At 41.2% G+C, this 19,322-nt stretch overlaps 1 protein-coding gene across 1 annotated transcript in view; it reads left to right on the top strand.

The window, feature by feature from the left end:
• Positions 1 to 778: 778 nt before the first annotated feature.
• The window catches only part of SPEN (spen family transcriptional repressor), a 92,316-nt gene continuing 73,772 nt past the window's right edge, over positions 779 to 19,322 (top strand). Inside the window, 1 exon segment of the mRNA XM_002694139.6 lies at positions 779 to 1,113. Coding sequence (XP_002694185.2) covers positions 1,031 to 1,113 — 83 coding nt within the window. The 5' untranslated portion in view covers positions 779 to 1,030.

The raw sequence follows: 19,322 nt of genomic DNA, 5'->3' as shown, positions 1-19,322 counted from the left end.
TTTTATAGTAAATTTTCTGAGGGGAACACTATCCAGACATGTAACCATCTCACTTCAGTTCTACTCTTGGTATACCATAACGATCAGCAAAGAGATCTTGCAAACTGTTTCGCAAGATCTTATATAAAATAAAGTTGCTTAATGTTACAAGCTAATGATTCTTGGGAGGGATGGGTTTCTGCAGCTGTTATAGCTTAGATGGGCGGTGAGAAAGGCGGCCTTGTTCTGACACTTTCCCAAGCAGGCGCGGCTCCAAGTGCCCGGAAATGGCCAGAAGCTGACCAAAGGTGAGCAGGGGAAGGAGTCCTGACTTCTTCTAGGAGAGAAGGCTCGGCAGCCGCTTTGACACGCAGCCTTGTGAATACCAACCCCCTTTCTCTTTTCTTCCCCTAGGCCAGCGCCTGGGAGCCCTGTTCGAGGCGCTGGAGGCGGTACCTTCTCCTGCACTCGCTGTGCCCCAAGCCTGAAACAGCGCTTGACCTGACAGAGGGCTGCGCGCCTGCGCACTGGGACGGAGCGCGTGAGCGTTCCTTCCTGGCCCCGCGTTCTTCCCTACCTCGCGCGCTTGCGCGCCGGCTGGGAGGAACTCGGCGTCTCGGCCTCAGCGGGCGGTCGGGCGGACGAGCGCGCGCCCGCGGTGAGGGAGGCGGGCCGCGCGCGCCGGTGGGAAGCGTCCGGCTGCCACAGCGCCAGCTCCATCGTAGTCGCTGCCGCCCGGGTCCCGCTCGCCCCTCCTCCCCGCTCCCCCGCCCGCCGCTGCCCGGGCGCATGCGCCTCCGGAGCGCGAGGGTCGGCTTCGGGTGTGTGGTGGCGGCAGAGCGGAGCTGCGAGGCCCGAGAGTCAGAACCTGGGGGAGAGGGATGGTCTCTGCACGGGGGGGAGCCGGAGGAGCCGCCGCCGCTGCCGACGCCACCGCCGCAGCCGCCGCCGCCGCCGCCGCCTCCTCGGCGCCCGCCTCCCGGCGCTGACGGGCTCGTACGAAGCCGGCGAGGGGGAACCCGCACCAGCGGTCGCCAGCACACCGCCCAGCATGGTCCGGGAAACCAGGCACCTCTGGGTGGGCAACTTACCGGAGAATGTGCGGGAAGAGAAGATCATCGAGCATTTCAAACGGTGAGTGACACGAGGCCCGGGGCCGCGCTCTCTCCTCGGGCACCGCTGCCCACTCCGGCCCGTTGCCGGCCCCTCCCCGTGCGCGGAACTGGTGAGGGGACCCGGGCCAGACCCACGGACCGGTGCGGAGGGCGCGCGGCTGCCTGGCCGCCTCTCTGTCCGCGTCGCGGCGTTGGGCCTCGGCGGAGCGGGCCCGGCTCCCACCCTCTCCCTTCCCAATAAGGAGGCGGCTGTCGCTCGGCCTCAGCGAAGCCGGCGCCGGGAGGGTGTTCTCAGGCTGGCCAGCCGACGGTGGGGTCGCGTCCTTGCGCGCCGCTGCCCCGGTTCGGTGCGGCTGTCCCGGCCAACACGCCCGAACCGAGCTGCCCCTGAGCCCCGGGGACCCGAACCCCTACCCCGCCCCGACAACCCCCGGCCCGGCCAACTCCCGAGTCCCGCAGCAGCTCCCGCTCCTCGCCCTGCGGACGCGTGGATATGTCTGACCTAGAGAGGGTTTTGTGCGAAAGGAAAGGTTATACAAACGGAAAAGTCTTGGTAGGTGACATGGGGGCATCTCGGAACTGGAAAGACACTACTGGATTCTAGGGACCTCTCATGAAGGCTCACAGACCTAGAAACTAAATGGACGCAAATGTTTTAGATTCTCCCCACCTTGTTTTTGTGGGGTTGGACGGAGGATGGTGTCCGAGAATAAGCTGGTGCGTCTGTTTCGGCTCTTTCGCCTTCCTGCTTTCAGCGCTCTGGGGTCCCTGGATGGGGAGCACGGTGGGGACCGAGCGCTCGCAGAGGAGGAGCAGCCTCCTGCAACAGAGCCCCCGGCGCTCCGGCCTCGGGGTCTGAACACTGGGCAGCCTTTATAAGGCTGCTCCCCTCCCACCCAGAATTCCTACATCAGTGGTTAAAAAATGCAAGCCTTTTCAGGTTAAATGTAGCTCTTCTAGAAAGCTTTTTCCCAGAGTGTATTTTTTGTTCAGGGGTAGCAGCAGCGGCAGCAGTAGGGGTAGTAAAGGGTAAATGTTCTTGATACATTTTAGTTACTTAGTAGCGTTCAGCATTTGTTTTTATTTTGTGAAATCACTGTCTGCCATCGCTGATGGAGCCTTCGGTGTGAAATAACCGAAAATGACGCTTTACTGAACAGCGATGTAAATCGAGAGGACCGTGGCAGATACGTGATAGTCCTCGGAAATGACTGTTTCTTCCGATATTCAAGACTTCGGAAGGTTTTAAGTTTGGTTTACTTTTAATTCCTCTTACTATCTAGTGAGTGAAGGAAATTATGGAGCGCCCTTATTAGTGAGTCACCATGGGAAAAATAGGTTGCGTCGCTCGCTCCTGAGCAGCTTGGATCAGGAAATGGAAGCAGCGGCAGCGGAGCTCCGCTCTTTCAAATGGAGGATCATTGATTCTGTTGGTGGTTGCTGTTACTGGGGTATTAAATCTTCACCGCTGGAACGCGCGTCTGCGCGTGTCCGCGTGTGAAAAGGAGCCTGGAATAGTGAGGCCATTCATAACCCACTAAAGCTGTCCTCGGCGAGACTGGAGGAGGCGCGCTTCCAGGGACTCCCGGTGTTTACTACGTTGTGCTGAGAAACCAGGCAGCGGGAAGGCAGGAGCAAAAACTCGCCTGTGTCCCCTGTGACAAAGGGGAGATCTCGGGCTCGTGGGGAAGCAGATGGGAACTCGCTCCCTGGCGCTGCTCCACCCCTTACCCCATACGGAGGCCCCGTATCTTCAATGTTTTGGTGGAAAAATCATTTAGGCGCAAGATTATTGGAGTGGAAAAGCCACTTAGATGCACTTGCTTTTATCTTCTTGCGGACCTTCTCTGTAGGTCTCCGCCTGGGAAATTCGTAGGCACCGACGTGCAAACACGTGCATTGCAGCATTTGCTTTGCCCCTCAGTATTACGTGGCCAGAAGTGTCATTTCGGCATTATGCAGATTCTAGAAAGAGTGTCTGCCTGTCGCGGGCAGTTTGACTCCCCTGGCGAGATGAGAGGTTCGAGAGGAAAAAGGAAGTCATCCGAGGGAGTCTTGGAAGGTTTTTAAGTAGATGGTGCTGCCGTCCGGCCTGTGTGAATGACTTTCTAAAATGGCGGCCAGGACCCACTTTATGTGGGAATCAGCAGAGCTGATCTCAGAATGCACAGAGGGAGGAGCGGGCGGAGGATGCGAGCTGCCTTGGAAGGCGGCGGTCTGCAGAAACGTTTCAGTGTTAAAGACGGTTTAGCTGGCACATTGCTCAGGACTGCATTTAAAGCAGTGTGTTACCTATTGCAGAGCAAAAGCAGATGCTATTGGTAAAAGCAGATTATCTTAAAACTAAGTAGACCGAGTGTCCCTGACACTCCTTTATATTTTTAAAACGACTTTTGAGAATTTTAAACATGTTTGCTCTTATGTTTGGATAGATAGTGCATTCTTAGTGGGTTTAGAGAGTGTAAAAAGGTTTACAGAAAAATCTTCCCTTTACCCCAACCCTGGGAATTCCAGTTCCCACCCCTCACCCCCTACTCCCCTAACAGGTAATCTCTATGTCTGGCTTCTTGTTTATCCTTAAACGTGTACCAGAAATATTCTTGCTGATCCAGCTGTGGCGCTAAATGGACTTTGTTTGGAGAAATTCAAGGTCTTTTATCCTTATTGTAGAGAACGTTTTGTAAAATGTGAGATTGCTATAGGGAGGGAAGCTAAATGTGAATAAGTGAAAGGGATAAAACAGTGGTTGGACCAGAATAGTAGCTTTGCAAGAAAATTGAAGAATATTGACTTCTGATGTCTTCTAGAAATCATAATGAGAAAAACCATGCCTATACCTATACTAAGACTGAGGTTAAAGTACCTACTTTCACTGTTTTCCCTAGCTGATTTCAACATTAAGTAATAACTGTTTTACGGGATTAAGTAGTGTACACTGGGAATACATTATATAAAATGTTTCAAAATGAATGTTCTTGTAACGGTGATTAGGCTTGTAGTAAGTGTTTGAATTTTAAAGAATGATTCAAAGAGACAGCTTTGGGAGCAGGGTAGTTGAGAAGCATTTTGGGATGGGGGTCGATCAGAGCCAATTCTTTTATTTATATTTTGATCAGTGTTTGGTAGAAAATAGATTGAAGGAAGCTTGCTGATTTGGCTTTTTTCTCTGTGCCAAAGAAACACCAAACCTTTAGAATGTAATCAGAACATTTTCAAAATTTGGCTTTACTTTCTTGCAATAAGAATAATATAATGTGCTCATTATTTTAACAGCATTCAATATACTGATTGAAAAGAATTAAGTATTTCTGAATCAAATTTTATTTAACAAAGATCCATTGCAGAGACTGTATTTGCACAATAGAGAAAGTCCTTTTCTTTGTATGGTGTGTTAGCTGGATTGAAGGGGGATGGGAGGAGTTATACAACAATTGGTTGCTGTCTTAGTTGTTAGAGGGAGAGGTGTGTGTGCTGAGGCAGCTCCCTGAATTAGAATGAGCCAATGAATAAAACCCTTTAGAAGGAAAAAAACTCTCTATTTTATTTTCAGATTTGAAGTAAATCTCATATACAGGTTCTTCCCGTCCATTCTCAGTTCTAAAGAATAGGTTGAAGATCTTACAGAGGGTGAGCAAGGTAGTAATTCATGTAAAAATTTTTGTCAAAGAATGAAACTCAGTTTTAGCTGGTATGTATGTTACATTACATGAATTTGGATAGCTTTACTTCTGGGACACAATAATAAAGTATTGTGGTAGAGTTTCCTTATCCTCACATACTCTATGACTAGAGATATATTTAGACTTAAACAAATTTGACTCATCCTAGCCTGCATCACTGCTTTATGGTTTATTCTTTTAGGCTGAGCCGGTTTCTATGAAGAAACACCTCTGTTTCTGAATGTTATAATTTTGAATACCTATTTTTGTGATAGGCTTTTGCACATTAAAACAATGAAGTAAAATACTTTTATACTTATCTTGAAAAATAGCATTAAAAATTAACACAGAATGCTTGAAATTTTGTATTTTATTTCTTGAGTTAGAAATGCCGCTGGCAGATTGGAGGAGAACAGAGGGCTCAGTGCCAAGAAGAAAGAAGGTGTTTGACTTGTGTAGAGGGCACCTTTTTCCAACTACCTTTCTTGTAGACTGATTACTCAGGTTTGGTATTGTTTGGTATGCTTATGAAGAGATTTCAGGCTTGAATTTGGAGACATTTTTAATCTTGTGAGCACTAATGCTTCAGAAAGACGTACAGATGTTACAGGGATAGTGGTAATTTGAAATTTTTTCCAAATAGTCTTCCAAGTCTCATTTTCCCCTTAGTTTCAAATTTTGCTCAAATTTTTTAAAAAACTGAATTTTTTTTGTGAAAACTAGCATATTCTGATTGGGAACTATATGTTTGTTTTTTTTTGCTTTTTCTTTTAAGAGTCCCTAGTGTTTGAGCTGTATTAAACTAGTCCACAGTATTTAGAGTAAACATTGCAGTCTGAAAATACCTTGAGTGTATATAATCGTTAAAATTGTGCTCCCCAGTGTAATTATTGGATGCTTTGAAATAAATTGTTGTTCATCAACTCTAAATAGACATATATTAGTCTGTTGAACAAGGAGACTAACTAAAGTAACACTTTTCTATATTAAAAACACTTTAATTTTTTCTTTATTATATGCCTTCTATCTGCTTATATTTTGAGTGAAAATAGCATGCTCTGTTGTGGAAATCAATTAGGATGTTTAATCAGCTTATTATAAATTATATAATTTTGTGTGCTGCTAGCTTTTTTTTAGTATGTGGAAGTATGCTTTGCAGTGAGGTGTTCTTGGTATAATGTTAAAGTATTGAGACAGTCACATTTTTTTCCCCTTACATGTGTCTCTCTCTGCCAAGTTAAAAATTTTAAACATCTTAAAAAAACCCACAGTGGTATGTCTCTATAAAATCCTAACTTAAATTTAGTGAATTCTTGGATTAATTACTTAGGATTTCATTTTGATTATAGGATGAATTGAAATCTAGCATGTTTAAAGATTTTTATTATATGAGAACTGCTCCGTTTCTTACAGTTAAGGAATATTTGTGGAACATTCAAATGGAAAACATTTATTATTACTTTTGTTTTATACTTGGTTCTAGGTTTTTGGTCCAGCATTAAACTTCGGGATTATGTGTATGTCTTTGTATCTTTGTATTAGATGCTGAGTTTCGGTTACATTGACAAATGAAATGAAGATTTTTCTGGTTATATCTTGTATTGATTTTGTTACAGTCTTAATCATGTTTATGCACAGTATATGTACTCTTACATATGATCCATTTATAATTTCTTTGGGCTTCCCTGGTGGTTCAGATGATGAAGAATCTGCCTGCAGTGCAGGAGATCTGGGTTCAATCAAAGGATTGGGAAGATCCCCTGGAGAAGGGAATGGCTACCCTATCCAGTATTTGTGCCTGGAGAATTCCATGGACAGAGGAGCCTGGTGGGCTGTAGTCCATGGGGTTGCAAAGAGTTGGACAGTACTAAGCGACTAACATAGTTTCTTTGATTCTTAAAATAGGCTCAGTGATTTTTCTTTTTTTAACTTTCACCCAATCATTTTATTCCTTTTATTTAAAAACTAAAATATTTGTACTCTGCTTAAAAACATTTTGTATTTTACATTTGACATATAGTGATTTGCATCTTTTGTAAGTCAGTAAATTGGTAGGTATGAATTTTTTTTCAGGCATTACTTTTTTTTAAAGAATAATAGAGCCCACTGAAGAAGTTTGTCAGCTTTTTTTTTTTTTTAAAGATTTATTTAATTATTTATTGGCTATGGTGGGTCTTCGTTGCTTCAAGCAGGCTTTCTCTAATTGTGTCTAGTTGTGGCAAGTGGGGGCTACTCTTGGCGGTGTGAGGGCTTCTCGTTGCAGTGGCTGCTCTTGTTGAGGAGCACAGGCTCTAAATGTGTGGGCCTCAGTAGTTGCAGTGCATGGGCTTAGTAGCTGTGGCACACAGGCTTAGTTGCTTCATGGCATGTAAGATCTTCCCAGACTAGGGATCAAACCAGTGTCCCTTGTGTTGCAAGGCAGATTCTTAACCACTGGACCACCAGGGAAGCCCTTCAACTATTACTTTTTAAAATTCATGCTTCATGCTGTCTGCATTAAAGGCTCTTTTTTACTCAAGATTTAAAATTTTTTATTAATTTTTTTTTCCCCCAGGGAGCTACATGTTGTGGCATGTGGGATCTTAGTTCCCCAACCATGGAACCAGCCCATGCCCTCTGCAGTGGAAGTGTGGACCCCTAGCCACTGGACTGCCAGGGAATTCCCCACTCAAAATTATTTAAGTCATCTGAGATTAAAAGAAAAAATATATTAAAAGTTTAGCACTTTACTATATCAAAAGGATATTAGATTGTTCAGTGAAAACTATTGCCATTTAGACCAGAATTTAGGAGGAGGTACTTAAATTTGTCTTGGAAAATGCTGTATCTTTATTTTCACTAACTTCTTATCAGAATTTAGCATTTCTGTCAACTCTTAACTGTATTGTAGTGTAGTACCAGCATGGTAGTATGAGCAGTACCTGTGATGATCGCCAACACCAATCAGATGTATTTTCATATTTCACATTACGGTTGTTGCAGACATCTCATTTATGCTCATCACAACTTGAAATGACAATAACTTTTAGACCTGCTAAATACTTCTATTTAACGCATTAATAAAGATGTATACACACACACACACACACACATATATATGTTTGTGTATATATGGGGGCTTCCCTGGTGGCTCAGATAGTAAAGAGTCTTCCTGCAGTGTGGGAGACCTGGGTTCAATCCCTGGGTCAAGATCTGTGTCTATGTATGTGCAGATTACTGCAGACAGCATGAAGCATGAATCTCTCTCTCTACACACACACACACACACACACATGATACTGTATGGTCAGTCTGTGTTGTGGATATACTTTTAAAATTCTACCTTGGAGAATTTGAACATACACAAAAAGTAGAAAAATAGTAAATTAATCCTGTGTACCATTTAGCTCCAGTGACCATCAACCATGACTTATTCTGCTTTATGAGGAAAAAGAAAACACAGTAAGGGATGGCGAGTAATGGGGGTGGCGTGATGAGGAAGGCCTCTTTGAAAAGATAACATTTGATTCACAGGAATGAAGACCAGTCCAAATAACTAGATCCACTGCCTAACCGTTATTTTTTTCATTTAAAATTTATTTTGAAATAGTTAAGGAAAAGTACAAAGAATTCCCACATTCCCTTCGCACAGATTCCTCAGTTGTTAGCATTTTGCCAAATTTCTTCCATTACCTTCTCTTGTTGTCTCCTGGCATATCATCCTTTCACCCTTTATTCTCCAGTGTGTACCTCCCGAAAACAAAGACACTTCTGCATTTCACCGTACAGTATTCTCAGCCAGGAAATCAACACTGGTATAACAGTATTAGCCAATCCATAGACCTCATTCAAATGATGCCAGTCATCCCAGCAATGTCCCTCTTTCCTTTTTGATCCAGGATTCTAGCCAGTACCATGTATTGCCTTTGGTTGTTGGGTGTCATCCTTCTGTAACAGTTTCTTACTCTTAATTCTCATGTGCCTCATAGCCTTAAAGAACATAGTTCTTTCAGTCTGTAGGCTGACCTTCCACCCAGGTCTGTCCAATATTACCTTGTGACCAGATCACGTCATGCTTTGTTGGCAGATATATCACAGAAATAATTCTGTGCTTTATCAAAATATGGAAACAGTATGGCTCCATCCCACACTGGTGATGTTAACTTTGATCACCTAGTAAAATTAGTGTCTTCACTATTTCCCCCCTTTTATTTGATTAACATTTTATGGGAAGATATCCAATATTGTACTCATAGTCTTTTTTCCATCATCAGCCCTAAACCCGGTAGCCTTAACATCCTTTGATAACTTTTTTTAATGTTTTCATTTTTGTTTGGCTGCATTGGGCCTTGGTTGTGGCATGTGGAATCTAGTTCCCTGATCAGGGATTGAACCCAGGCTCCCTGCACTGGGAACTAGGAGTCTTATCTACTGGACCACCAGGGCAGTCCCCTCATTGTTAACTCTTGACTGTATTATATACTGCTGTGATTGTTGCAAATGATAATCTAGTACTGTGATTACTTCCTCAGTAATTCTGCTGTAGGTAAGAATTTTCCATATATATATTTGGAAATATATGTATATATTTTTATGTACATATATAAATATATATTTATACATATGTACAAAGTATAAATATGTACATTGAGAATATATATACATTTTGAATAAAGGTGAAAGAGAGTGAAAAAGCTGACTTAATACTCAGCATTCAAAAAATGAAGATCATAGCACCCAGTCCCATCACTTCATGGCAGATAAATGGGGAAACAATGGAAACAGTGCAGACTTTATTTTCTTGGGCTCCAAAATCACTGCAGATGGTGACCGCAGCTTGCTCCTTGGAAGAAAAGCTATGACCAACCTAGACAGCATATTAAAAAGCAGAGATATTACTTTGCCAACAAAGGTCCATATAGTCAAAGATACAGTTTTTCTGGTAGTCATGTATGGATGTGAGAGTTGGACCATAAAGAAAGCTGAGCGCTGAAGAATTGATGCTTTTGAACTGTGGTGTTGGAGAAGACTCTTGAGAGTCTCTTGGACTGCAAGGAGATCCAACCAGTCAATTGTAGAGGATATCAATCCTGAATATTCATTAGAAGGACTGAGGCTGAAGCTGAAACTCCAGTACTTTGGCCACCTGATGTGAAAAGCCGATTCATTAGAAAAGACCCTGATGCTGGGAAAGATTGAAGGCAGGAGGAGAAGAGGATGACAGAGGACAAGATGGTTGGATGGCATCACCGACTCAATGGACATGAGTTTGAGCAAAGCTCCTGGAGATGGTGAAGAACAGGGAAGCCTGGTGCTGCAGTCCATGGGATTGTAAAGAGTCGGACACGACCAAGCAACCAAACAACAGCAATATATATTTGGAAATATGCATGTACATACAGGCACACATATATATGATTTCCATTTTTTTCTGTAGGTTTTAATTCAGGGCTTGCTTATTTTGATACCTAAATCATCCTAGATTTGACCAGTGGGAACCCCTTCAAATTGGCTACTTTGCCCTTTTGCTATCTCCCCACTATTCTCTTAAACATTTATTTCTGGCAACAACAAAGGCTCATCTTGTATTTTCCCTCCCCTAGTCCTGGAATCAACCATTTGTCCAAGAAACTCTTGGTTCTTTTCATGAGGGATGGTATTTAGAAACCAAGATCTGGGTGCAAGTTTTCTCATTGGTACAGAGATAAGAGGATGTGTATTGTGTGTGTATATGTATACAACCTGTTCATTGACTACATTAAAGCTTATGACTGTAGATCACAAGCTGGAAAATTTTTTAAGAGATGGAAATACCAGATGATCTTATTTGTCTCCTGAGAAACCTGTTTGTGGGTCAAGAAGCAGCAATTAGAACCTTACACAGAACAACTAACCAGTTCAAAATTGGGAAAGGGGTATGAGAAGGCTGTATATCATCACCCTGCTTATTTAACTTCTTTGCAGAGTACATCATGCAGAATGGCAGGCTGGATGAATCACAAGCTGGAATCAAGATTGCAGGGAGAAGAGTCAGCAACCTCAGATATGCAGATGATACCACTCTAATGGCAGAAAGTGAAGCGGAACTAAAGAGCCTCTTGATGAAGGTGGAAGAGGAGAATGAAAAGGCTGGCTTAAAATTCAGCATTCAAAAAACTAACATCATGGCATCTCATCCCATCATTTCATGGCAAATAGATGGGGAAAAAGTGGAAGCAGTCACAGATGTTATTTTCTTGGGCTCCAAAATCACTGTGGACAGTGACTACAGCCTTGCTTCTTGGAAAGGTATGACAAACCTAGACTAGTCAATCCTAAAGGAAGTCAACTCTGAATATTCATTTGAAGGACTGATGCTGATGCTGAAGTTCCAATACTTCGGCCAACTGAAATGAAGAACTGACTTACTGAAAAAGACTCTGATGCTGGGAAAGACTGAAGGCAAAAGAAGAGGGTGGCAGAGGATGAGATGTTATCACTGACTCAATGGATGTGAATCTGAGCAAACTCCAGGAGATAGTGAAGGACAGGGAAGCCTGATGTGCTGCAGTCCATAGGGTCACAAAGAGTTGGACACGACTTGGCAACTGAGCACCACCACCACCAAATGTATACATATATATACATTACATGTACCACTATATCATATATTTAAAAGCTGTGTTCACACATGTTTCCATACATGAAGATTCTTTCTGAACTCCCCATTTCCATGTTTTTAAACTGCTTCTCAGACAGTGAGAAACCTGACTGTTGTTATTCTCAATGTATTTGCTTCTTTACCTAGAGTCATGTTCTCAGTGTAGCTAATAGCCCAGCCACTCTGCCTCATCTACCTTTGGGCTCCTCACCCCTGCTGCCGCTACATCAAATCCTCTCTCTCTTGCCTATTCTCTTTGAAAACCGACACTGGGGGGGAGGTGCAAGGCAAGGCAAGGAAGGTGGAAGTGGAAATTACTTGAATGTTTTTGTCTTCAATTTTTACCTTATAGGAGACAACTTGTGGATGGATGAATCACCTGCCTCTAATGCCATTTATAGGCAGATTTAGAGCAACCTCACTTTTTAAACTGTTGGTTTTGATTCTACTTCTCCACTGACTTTATGACATGAGGTTAATCACAGGATCAATATGAGCTGTATTATATGCTTAGTCATTCAGAAGAGGGAATGGTAAGAAACTTGTTTTTTAGGAATAACATTAGGTCCCATCATTGCTCCATGTATTTGGGTGTTAGTCATTCACTTTATGTGATATCTCAGCAAATTTTGCTCTTGTTCTACTTCCCCCCAAACCTTACTGACCTCAACCTTATTTCTTTTTTTGTTTTAACTTAAATTTTAAAAAAGTAATTTTAAATTAGTAAATTTTAATTTAATTCTTAATTGAAGTATAATCGACATAACCTTATATTGATTTCAGGTATACAACATAATAAAATTTTATTTGTATATATTGCAAAATGATTACCATTAGTTAACATTCCTCATCATACATAGTTATAAAAACCATTTTTTTTCTCGTGATGAGGGCTTTTAAGATTTACTCTCATAGGAACTTTCACAGTATTAACTACAGTCACTGTGCTATACGTTATGTCCCTGTGACATTCACTTTATTACTGAAAGTTTGTATCTTTTGAGCCCTTTCGTTCCACCCATCTCCACACTCACCAGGCGCTGATCTTTTTTCTGTATCAATAAACTTTTTTTGTTTTAAAGAATTCCCATGTAAATGAGATCAAATGGTATTTGTCTTTGTCTGACTTATTTCACTTAGTATTATGCCCTCAAGTTTTATTCATTTTGTTCCAAATGTCAAGATTTCCTTTTCTGTGGCCGAATAGTATTCCATTCTGCGTGTGTGTACATATATACACAGCCCATATGTCACATCTTCTTTATCCATCCATTGATCTGTGGATACAGATTGTTTCTGTATCTTGGCTTTTGGTAATAAATGAATATTGCAGTGAACGTGAGGATGCATATATCTTTTCAAATTAGTGTTTTTGTTTTCCTTGGATATATACCAGAAGTGGAATTGCTGTCATATGGTAATTCCATTGTTAATTTTTTGGTGAACCTCCATACTGCTTTCTATAGTGGCGGCACTCAACTTTCTTTTTCCCCCTCCCTGTATATTACTCTTCGTCCCTGTCCAAAGAATTGCTTAATAAGTTAAGAACTGTATTCCTTTGCACAAGCCCTACAATGTGTATAGTTGGTATTATTTTGAAGTAGCTCCCAGACATCTTACTTAATCCATAAATATTTCAGTGTTTATCTCTAGAAGATATGCACCAATACTGTGGTATATCTGTATTTCAAATACTCAGTCTGACTGGGGCATTTGAATAGGGATATACCATTGGCTCAATTACAAACTTGAGCCAGTACTCAAGTTTGCAATTGCTTTAAGAATTTTTTTTTTTTAACTCAAGCTCTAAATAAAATACTTAAGATTTATTTTAAAAATTTTGTTGAGGTAAAATTTGCATACAATAAAATGTACCTGCTTCAAGTGTTGAGTTTGTTGAATTTTGAGTAATGTAGGCATCCTTGTAATCACCACCACTACCACAGTCAAGATACTACATTTATTTACTTATTGATGGACATTAAACTATTTAAATTTTTTTTAATCTGTAAGTTTTAATCTCTCTTTACAGCTTAATTTGTTGGAAATCAGGTTGACTGTAGAGTTTCTCATAGCATGTGTTTTGCTGATTACATTTTTGTCCTGTGGTATACATTAACATCACCTTTTGTCCTGTGTATTTCCTATATGTTCAAAAGGGCCTATTTTTGAATATTTGATAACTGTGTTTCAATATAATTGGTTTCCTTGTAATTCATGCATTTTATTTTCCTTATGACCCCCTAGACTGTAGCCTGCCAGGCTGTTCTGTCCGTGGAATTTTCCAGGGAAGAATACTGGAGTGGGTTGCCATTTCCTTTTCCAGGAGATCTTCCCAACCCAGGAATCGAACCCAAGTCTCTTGCATTGTCAGGGGGATTCTTTACCACTGAGCCTTTAATTTAATAATATTCTGAGAAAGGGTTTATAGGTTTCACAAGACTGTCAAAGCAGTCCAGGGAAAAAAGTTTAAGAAACATTGGTTTAGGCAAACCATTAGGTTAAGAGTAGAATGCTAGCAGTATATTTAAGTATTGATTTTAGCCTTGACCTAAAAAGGTTCAGGTTAAAAAGTTAATCACTGAAAAACTTTGACTTGAAAATGAGATGAAGTAGTGTCCTTTGAAATAGCTTGATTCTTTCCCTCTTTTTCCTCATTGTAAACAGTTTCAGTTCAGTTCAGTTGCTCAGTCGTGTCCGACTCCTTGCAACCCCATGAATCGCAGCACGCCAGGCCTCCCTGTCCATCACCAACTCCCGGAGTTCACTCAGACTCACGTCCATCGAGATGGTGATGCCATCCAGCCATCTCATCCTCTGTCGTCCCCTTCTCCTCCTGCCCCCAATCCCTCCCAGCATCAGAGTCTTTTCCAATGAGTCAACTCTGCACATGAGGTGGCCAAAGTACCGGAGTTTCAGCTTTAGCATCATTCCTTCCAAAGAAATCCCAGGGCTGATCTCCTTCAGAATGGACTGGTTGGATCTCCTTGCAGTCCAAGGGACTCTCAAGAGTCTTCTCCAACACCACAGTTCAAAAGCATCAATTCTTCGGTGCTCAGCTTTCTTCACAGTCCAACTCTCACATCCATACATGACCACTGGAAAAACCATAGCCTTGACTAGATGTACCTTTGTTGGCAAAGTAATGTCTCTGCTTTTGAATATGCTATCTAGGTTGGTCATAACTTTTCTTCCAAGGAGTGTCTTTTAATTTCATGGCTGCAGTCACCATCTGCAGTGATTTTGGAGCCCAAGAACTGCTCTTTTTCTTGGGGAATTTTTTTCTGTTTTTTTTCATCCTCCTCCCTCCCCCATTTATCCTAAAAATCATGGCATCTTTAGGTTTTTAGGATTATTCCTTTTAGTCAGCTTTAATTCTTTTAATGATGTGAATTTCAAGCACGTCCAATGTTAGAATTAAATGCCATATTAGATATTGATTTCTGTTATATAGATGGGTCTAGCCTTAAAGAAAACAAGATTTGTTAAAAATCTCAATTTATGGAGTGTCTTTAATTCAGTTAGTATGTGATATTGTATATAAAACAAGACAGGGAATTCCCTGGCATTCCAATGGTTAGAACTCCATGCTTTCACTGCCTAGGGCCTGGGTTCAGACCCTCATTGGGGAACTAAGATCCTGTAAGCCATGTGGTGCAGCAAAAAAGGACAAAATAGGAAACTAACTCTTCAGTAACACATTTATTATCTAAAGTCGGTACATTTATTTTCTCCAATAAATTAAATGGGTTGGATTTTAAGATTTCTGAGGTCTTTTTAGTTTAGAAAATCTTGTTCTAGGGCAAACTATGAACATGTTAGAACTGGTAAAGGGTCTTTATTGGCATGGATAAATATTTAATGACAAAACAAGGTATAAAATGGGACATGTAACATGATCTCTATCAGTCACTTCAGTTCTGTCACTCAGTTGTGTCCGACTCTTTGTGACCCCATGGACTGCAGCATGCCAGGCCTCCCTGTCCATTGCCAACTCCTGGAGTTTACTCAAACTCTTGTCTGTTGAATCAGTGATGCCATCCAGCCATCTCATCCTCTGTCATCCCCTTCTCCTCCTGCCTTCACTCTTTCCCAGCAGGGTCTTTTCCAGTGAGTCAGTTCTTCATTCACATCAGGTGGCCAAAGTATTGGAGTTTCAGCATCAGCCCTTTCGATCAATATTCAGGACTGATTTCCTTTAGGATGGACTGGTTGGATCTCCTTGCAGTCCAAGGGACTCTCAAGAGTCTTCTCCAACACCACAGTTCAAAAGCATCTATTCTTCGGTGCTCAGCTTTCTTTACAGTCCAACTCTCACATTCATACATAACTACTGCAAAAACCATAGCTTTGACTAGACGGACCTTAGTTGGCAAAGTAATGTCTCTGCTTTTTAATATGCTGTCTAGGTTGGTCATAACTTTCCTTCCGAGGAGCAAGTGTCTTTTAATTTCATGGCTGCAGTCACTATCTGCAGTGATTTTGGAGTCCCAAAAAATAAAGTCTGTCACTGTTTCCACTGTTTCTCCATCTATTTGCTATGAAGTGATGGGACCAGATGCCATGATCTTAGTTTTCTGAATGTTGAGCTTTAAGCCAACTTTTCCACTCTCCTCTTTTCACTTTCAAGAGGCTCTTTGGTTCTTCTTCACTTTCTGCCGTAAGGGTGGTATCATCTGCATATCTGAGGTTATTTGTATTTCTCCTAGCAGTCTTGATTCCAGCTTGTGCTTCATCCAGCCCAGCGTTTCTCGTGATGTACTCTGCATATAAGTTAAATAAGCAGGGTGACAGTATACAGCCTTGATGTACTCATTGCCCTATTTAGAACCAGTCTGTTGTTCCATGTCCAGTTCTGACTGTTGCTTCCTGGCCTGCATACAGATTTCTCAAGAGGCAGGTCAGGTGGTCTGATATTCCCATCTCTTGCAGAATTTTCCAGAGTTTGTTGTGGTTCACACAGTCAAAGACTTTGGCGTAGTCAGTAGAGCAGAAAAAGATGTTTTTCTGGAACTCTCTTGCGTTTTCGATGATCCAGCGGATGTTGGCAATTTGATCTCTGGTTCCTCTGTCTTTCCTGAATCCAGCTTGAACATCTGGAAGTTCATGGTTCACATACTGTTTAAGCATGGCTTGGAGAACTTTGAGCATTACTTTACTAGCGTGTGAGATGAGTGCAATTGTGCAGTAGTTTGAGCATTCTTTGGCCTTGCCTTTCTTTGGGATTGGAATGAAAACTGACCTTTTCCAGTCCTGTGGCCACTGCTGAATTTTCCAAATTTGCTGCCATATTTTCAAATTTGCTGGCAAATTTACTGGCATGATCTCTATGGGGCCGATGAAAATCTGTACATGTAACTCTCTCGTGTATATGCTCACTGTGTCAACTTTTGATACGAATGGTGTTTTGATTGATAACTGAAATCTTAAAGTGAGAGATGAATGAGTATAATATTAAAAGCTCTTGCAAGCCAAAGAAAAAGAAAATTTGGTTCTGCCTGTCATTCTTCATAATGAATAAGAGTCACTGGAATGCTGTGAAGATTTTAAAAAAGTATATATTAATGATTAGTTGGATAATAAAAGAGCTTACTATATCTAAATACTGTGTATCCATCATGCAAAAGATAGGCATATCAGTTCTTTTCAAGTGAATCATTCTGCTAAATAGCTATGCTTATCAATCAAAAATAGCCTTTCTTAGGTCCAAATTTAAGTGGTCTTTGTAAAGTTTCAAACAGTTTTAAATTATATTGCAGTTAATTTTTAAAAATGGTGTATGTGCCTTGTTATGCTAATCTAAGGTATTTAAGAATATACTCTTAATTTTTCTTGTCACTTATAGCGCCCCATTTTATTTTACTTTTTAATGAACTAGCCCTTTCCATGGTGGTTTTTGACACAGATTATTCCATTTCAGCATAAGTTTGCTTTGCCAGCGTAAAAGTAGGTGTATAAAAGGAACTTGCATCACAGCTTGGGGTCTCACAGGGTTGTGACATTAGATTTCCTTTGTGTTGATCTTATTGGAAATTTGACGGTAAAACATTTTTGCTTATAAGAAAAAGCTTTTTAGTTCTAAAGATGATAATTAGACTAAAGTGTTGACTGAAGAAGTTTGCTTATTAATACTTTTGGGAATGATTGGATAGAGACTGGTGACTTAATAATTTAATGGATTTAATTTTGTGCAAGGTTTTTTTTTTAATTGGGAAGCATGATTATTTAAAAGTTTATAAACCATTGGAATTAAGTAGAAAAACCCAAATGCCTTTTAAGATTAGAGTGGTACATTTCTTTAATCTGGAAATACAGGTAGTCTTTAAAGATTTTACAAAACTACAATGGTGGATAAAAAGACTATGAAATTTGTGTATATTATAAAAAGATCACATTTCTGTCTTGATTTTATTCTATCTAAGCAACTAAATATTATGAAATTAGGATAGAAATGTAATCAAGTGAAATATTAGAAGGAATTTATAAATTTCTTAGTCTTTTTTAAACTGTTATTTTGTTACTACTACGAAGTAAGCCATAGATTAGAAGTTAGTTTCCTTTTCAGTGACTGTACTGTAATAGTCCTATTAAACCAGGTAGGGGAAGGCAACGGCACCCCACTCCAGTACTCTTGCCTGGAAAATCCCATGGACGGAGGAGCTGGGTGGTCTGCAGTCCATGGGGTCGCTGAGGGTTGGACACGACTGAGAGACTTCACTTTCACTTTTCACTTTCACGCATTGGAGAAGGAAATGGCAACCCACTCCAGTGTTCTTGCCTGGAGAATCCCAGGGACGGGGGAGCCTGGTAGGCTGCCCTCTATGGGGTCGCGCAGAGTCAGACACGACTGAAGCGACTTAGCAGCAGCAGCAGCAGCAAACCAGGTAGGAAGCACATTTTCTGAGATTCTGTTTTTATTTTCTTTAGATGTATACCCAGAAGTATTTTCAAAGAGACCTTTGCATTTATACCCCTTCCTTCCTTTCTTTCTTCTCTACCCTCCTTCCCTGAGGTCTTCATTGCTGCATGTGGGCTTTCTCTAGTTGCCTTGAGCTGGGGGTGGGGTCGGGGTAGGGGGGGAAACTCTTTGTTTTCTTTGGTGTGCGGTCTTCTCCCTGCAGTGGCTTCTCTGGTTGCAAACACAGGCTTCAGGCACCCGACCTATGGGCTCCATGGCTGAGGCTTCAGTTGTTGTGGTGCACTGGCTTAGTTACCCTGAGACATGTGGGATCCTCCTGGACCAGGGATTGAACCCATGTCCCTTGCATTAGCAGGCAGATTCTTATCCACTCTACTACCAGGAAAGTCTAAGTGAGTATTTTTGATTTCCAGTATTATGTTAGGAAAGGAAATTCTGACTTATGCTACAACATGGATGAACCTTGAAGACATCATGCTAGGTGAAATAAGTCACAGAAGAACAAACACTGTATGCGTCTACTTACATTAACTACCTGGAGCAGTCAAATTCATAGAGACAAAGTGGAATGGTGGTTCCATTTTTTGTTTTTAATTGTTATAAGCAGTACTGCTTACTAAGAAATCTTGTACACTGAGATGTGCAATTATACATGAATGAAAAATTCCTGTGAATGAAATTTCTGGGGATGTGTACTTAGTTCTGAATTTCTTTTTTCATTTATTTTTGACTGGGTCACAGGGCATGCGGAATCTTAGTTCACTGACCAGGGATCGAATCTGCACCCCCTGTGTTAGAAGCACAGAGTCCTAACCATTGGATGCTAGGAGTGTCCCGTTAATAAAGACACTATCAGATTGTCTTCCTTAGAGTTTATCTAATTTATACTCCTGCAGACAGTGTTATGAAAATATTATTTTCTTAGACTTTCACTGTTATCTAGATATTAATGTTTAGATTTTTGTTTTACATGGTACTCTTTTTGGATTTTTGAAATTTTGAGTGAAATTGTTAAAGAGTTTCCTGTTTAG

The sequence above is a fragment of the Bos taurus genome, chromosome 16 (assembly GCF_002263795.3).
Source record: "Bos taurus isolate L1 Dominette 01449 registration number 42190680 breed Hereford chromosome 16, ARS-UCD2.0, whole genome shotgun sequence".
Lineage (NCBI taxonomy): Eukaryota > Metazoa > Chordata > Mammalia > Artiodactyla > Bovidae > Bos > Bos taurus.
The sequence above is the reverse complement of the archived record's forward strand: the minus strand, read 5'-3'. Positions and strand labels throughout refer to the sequence as shown.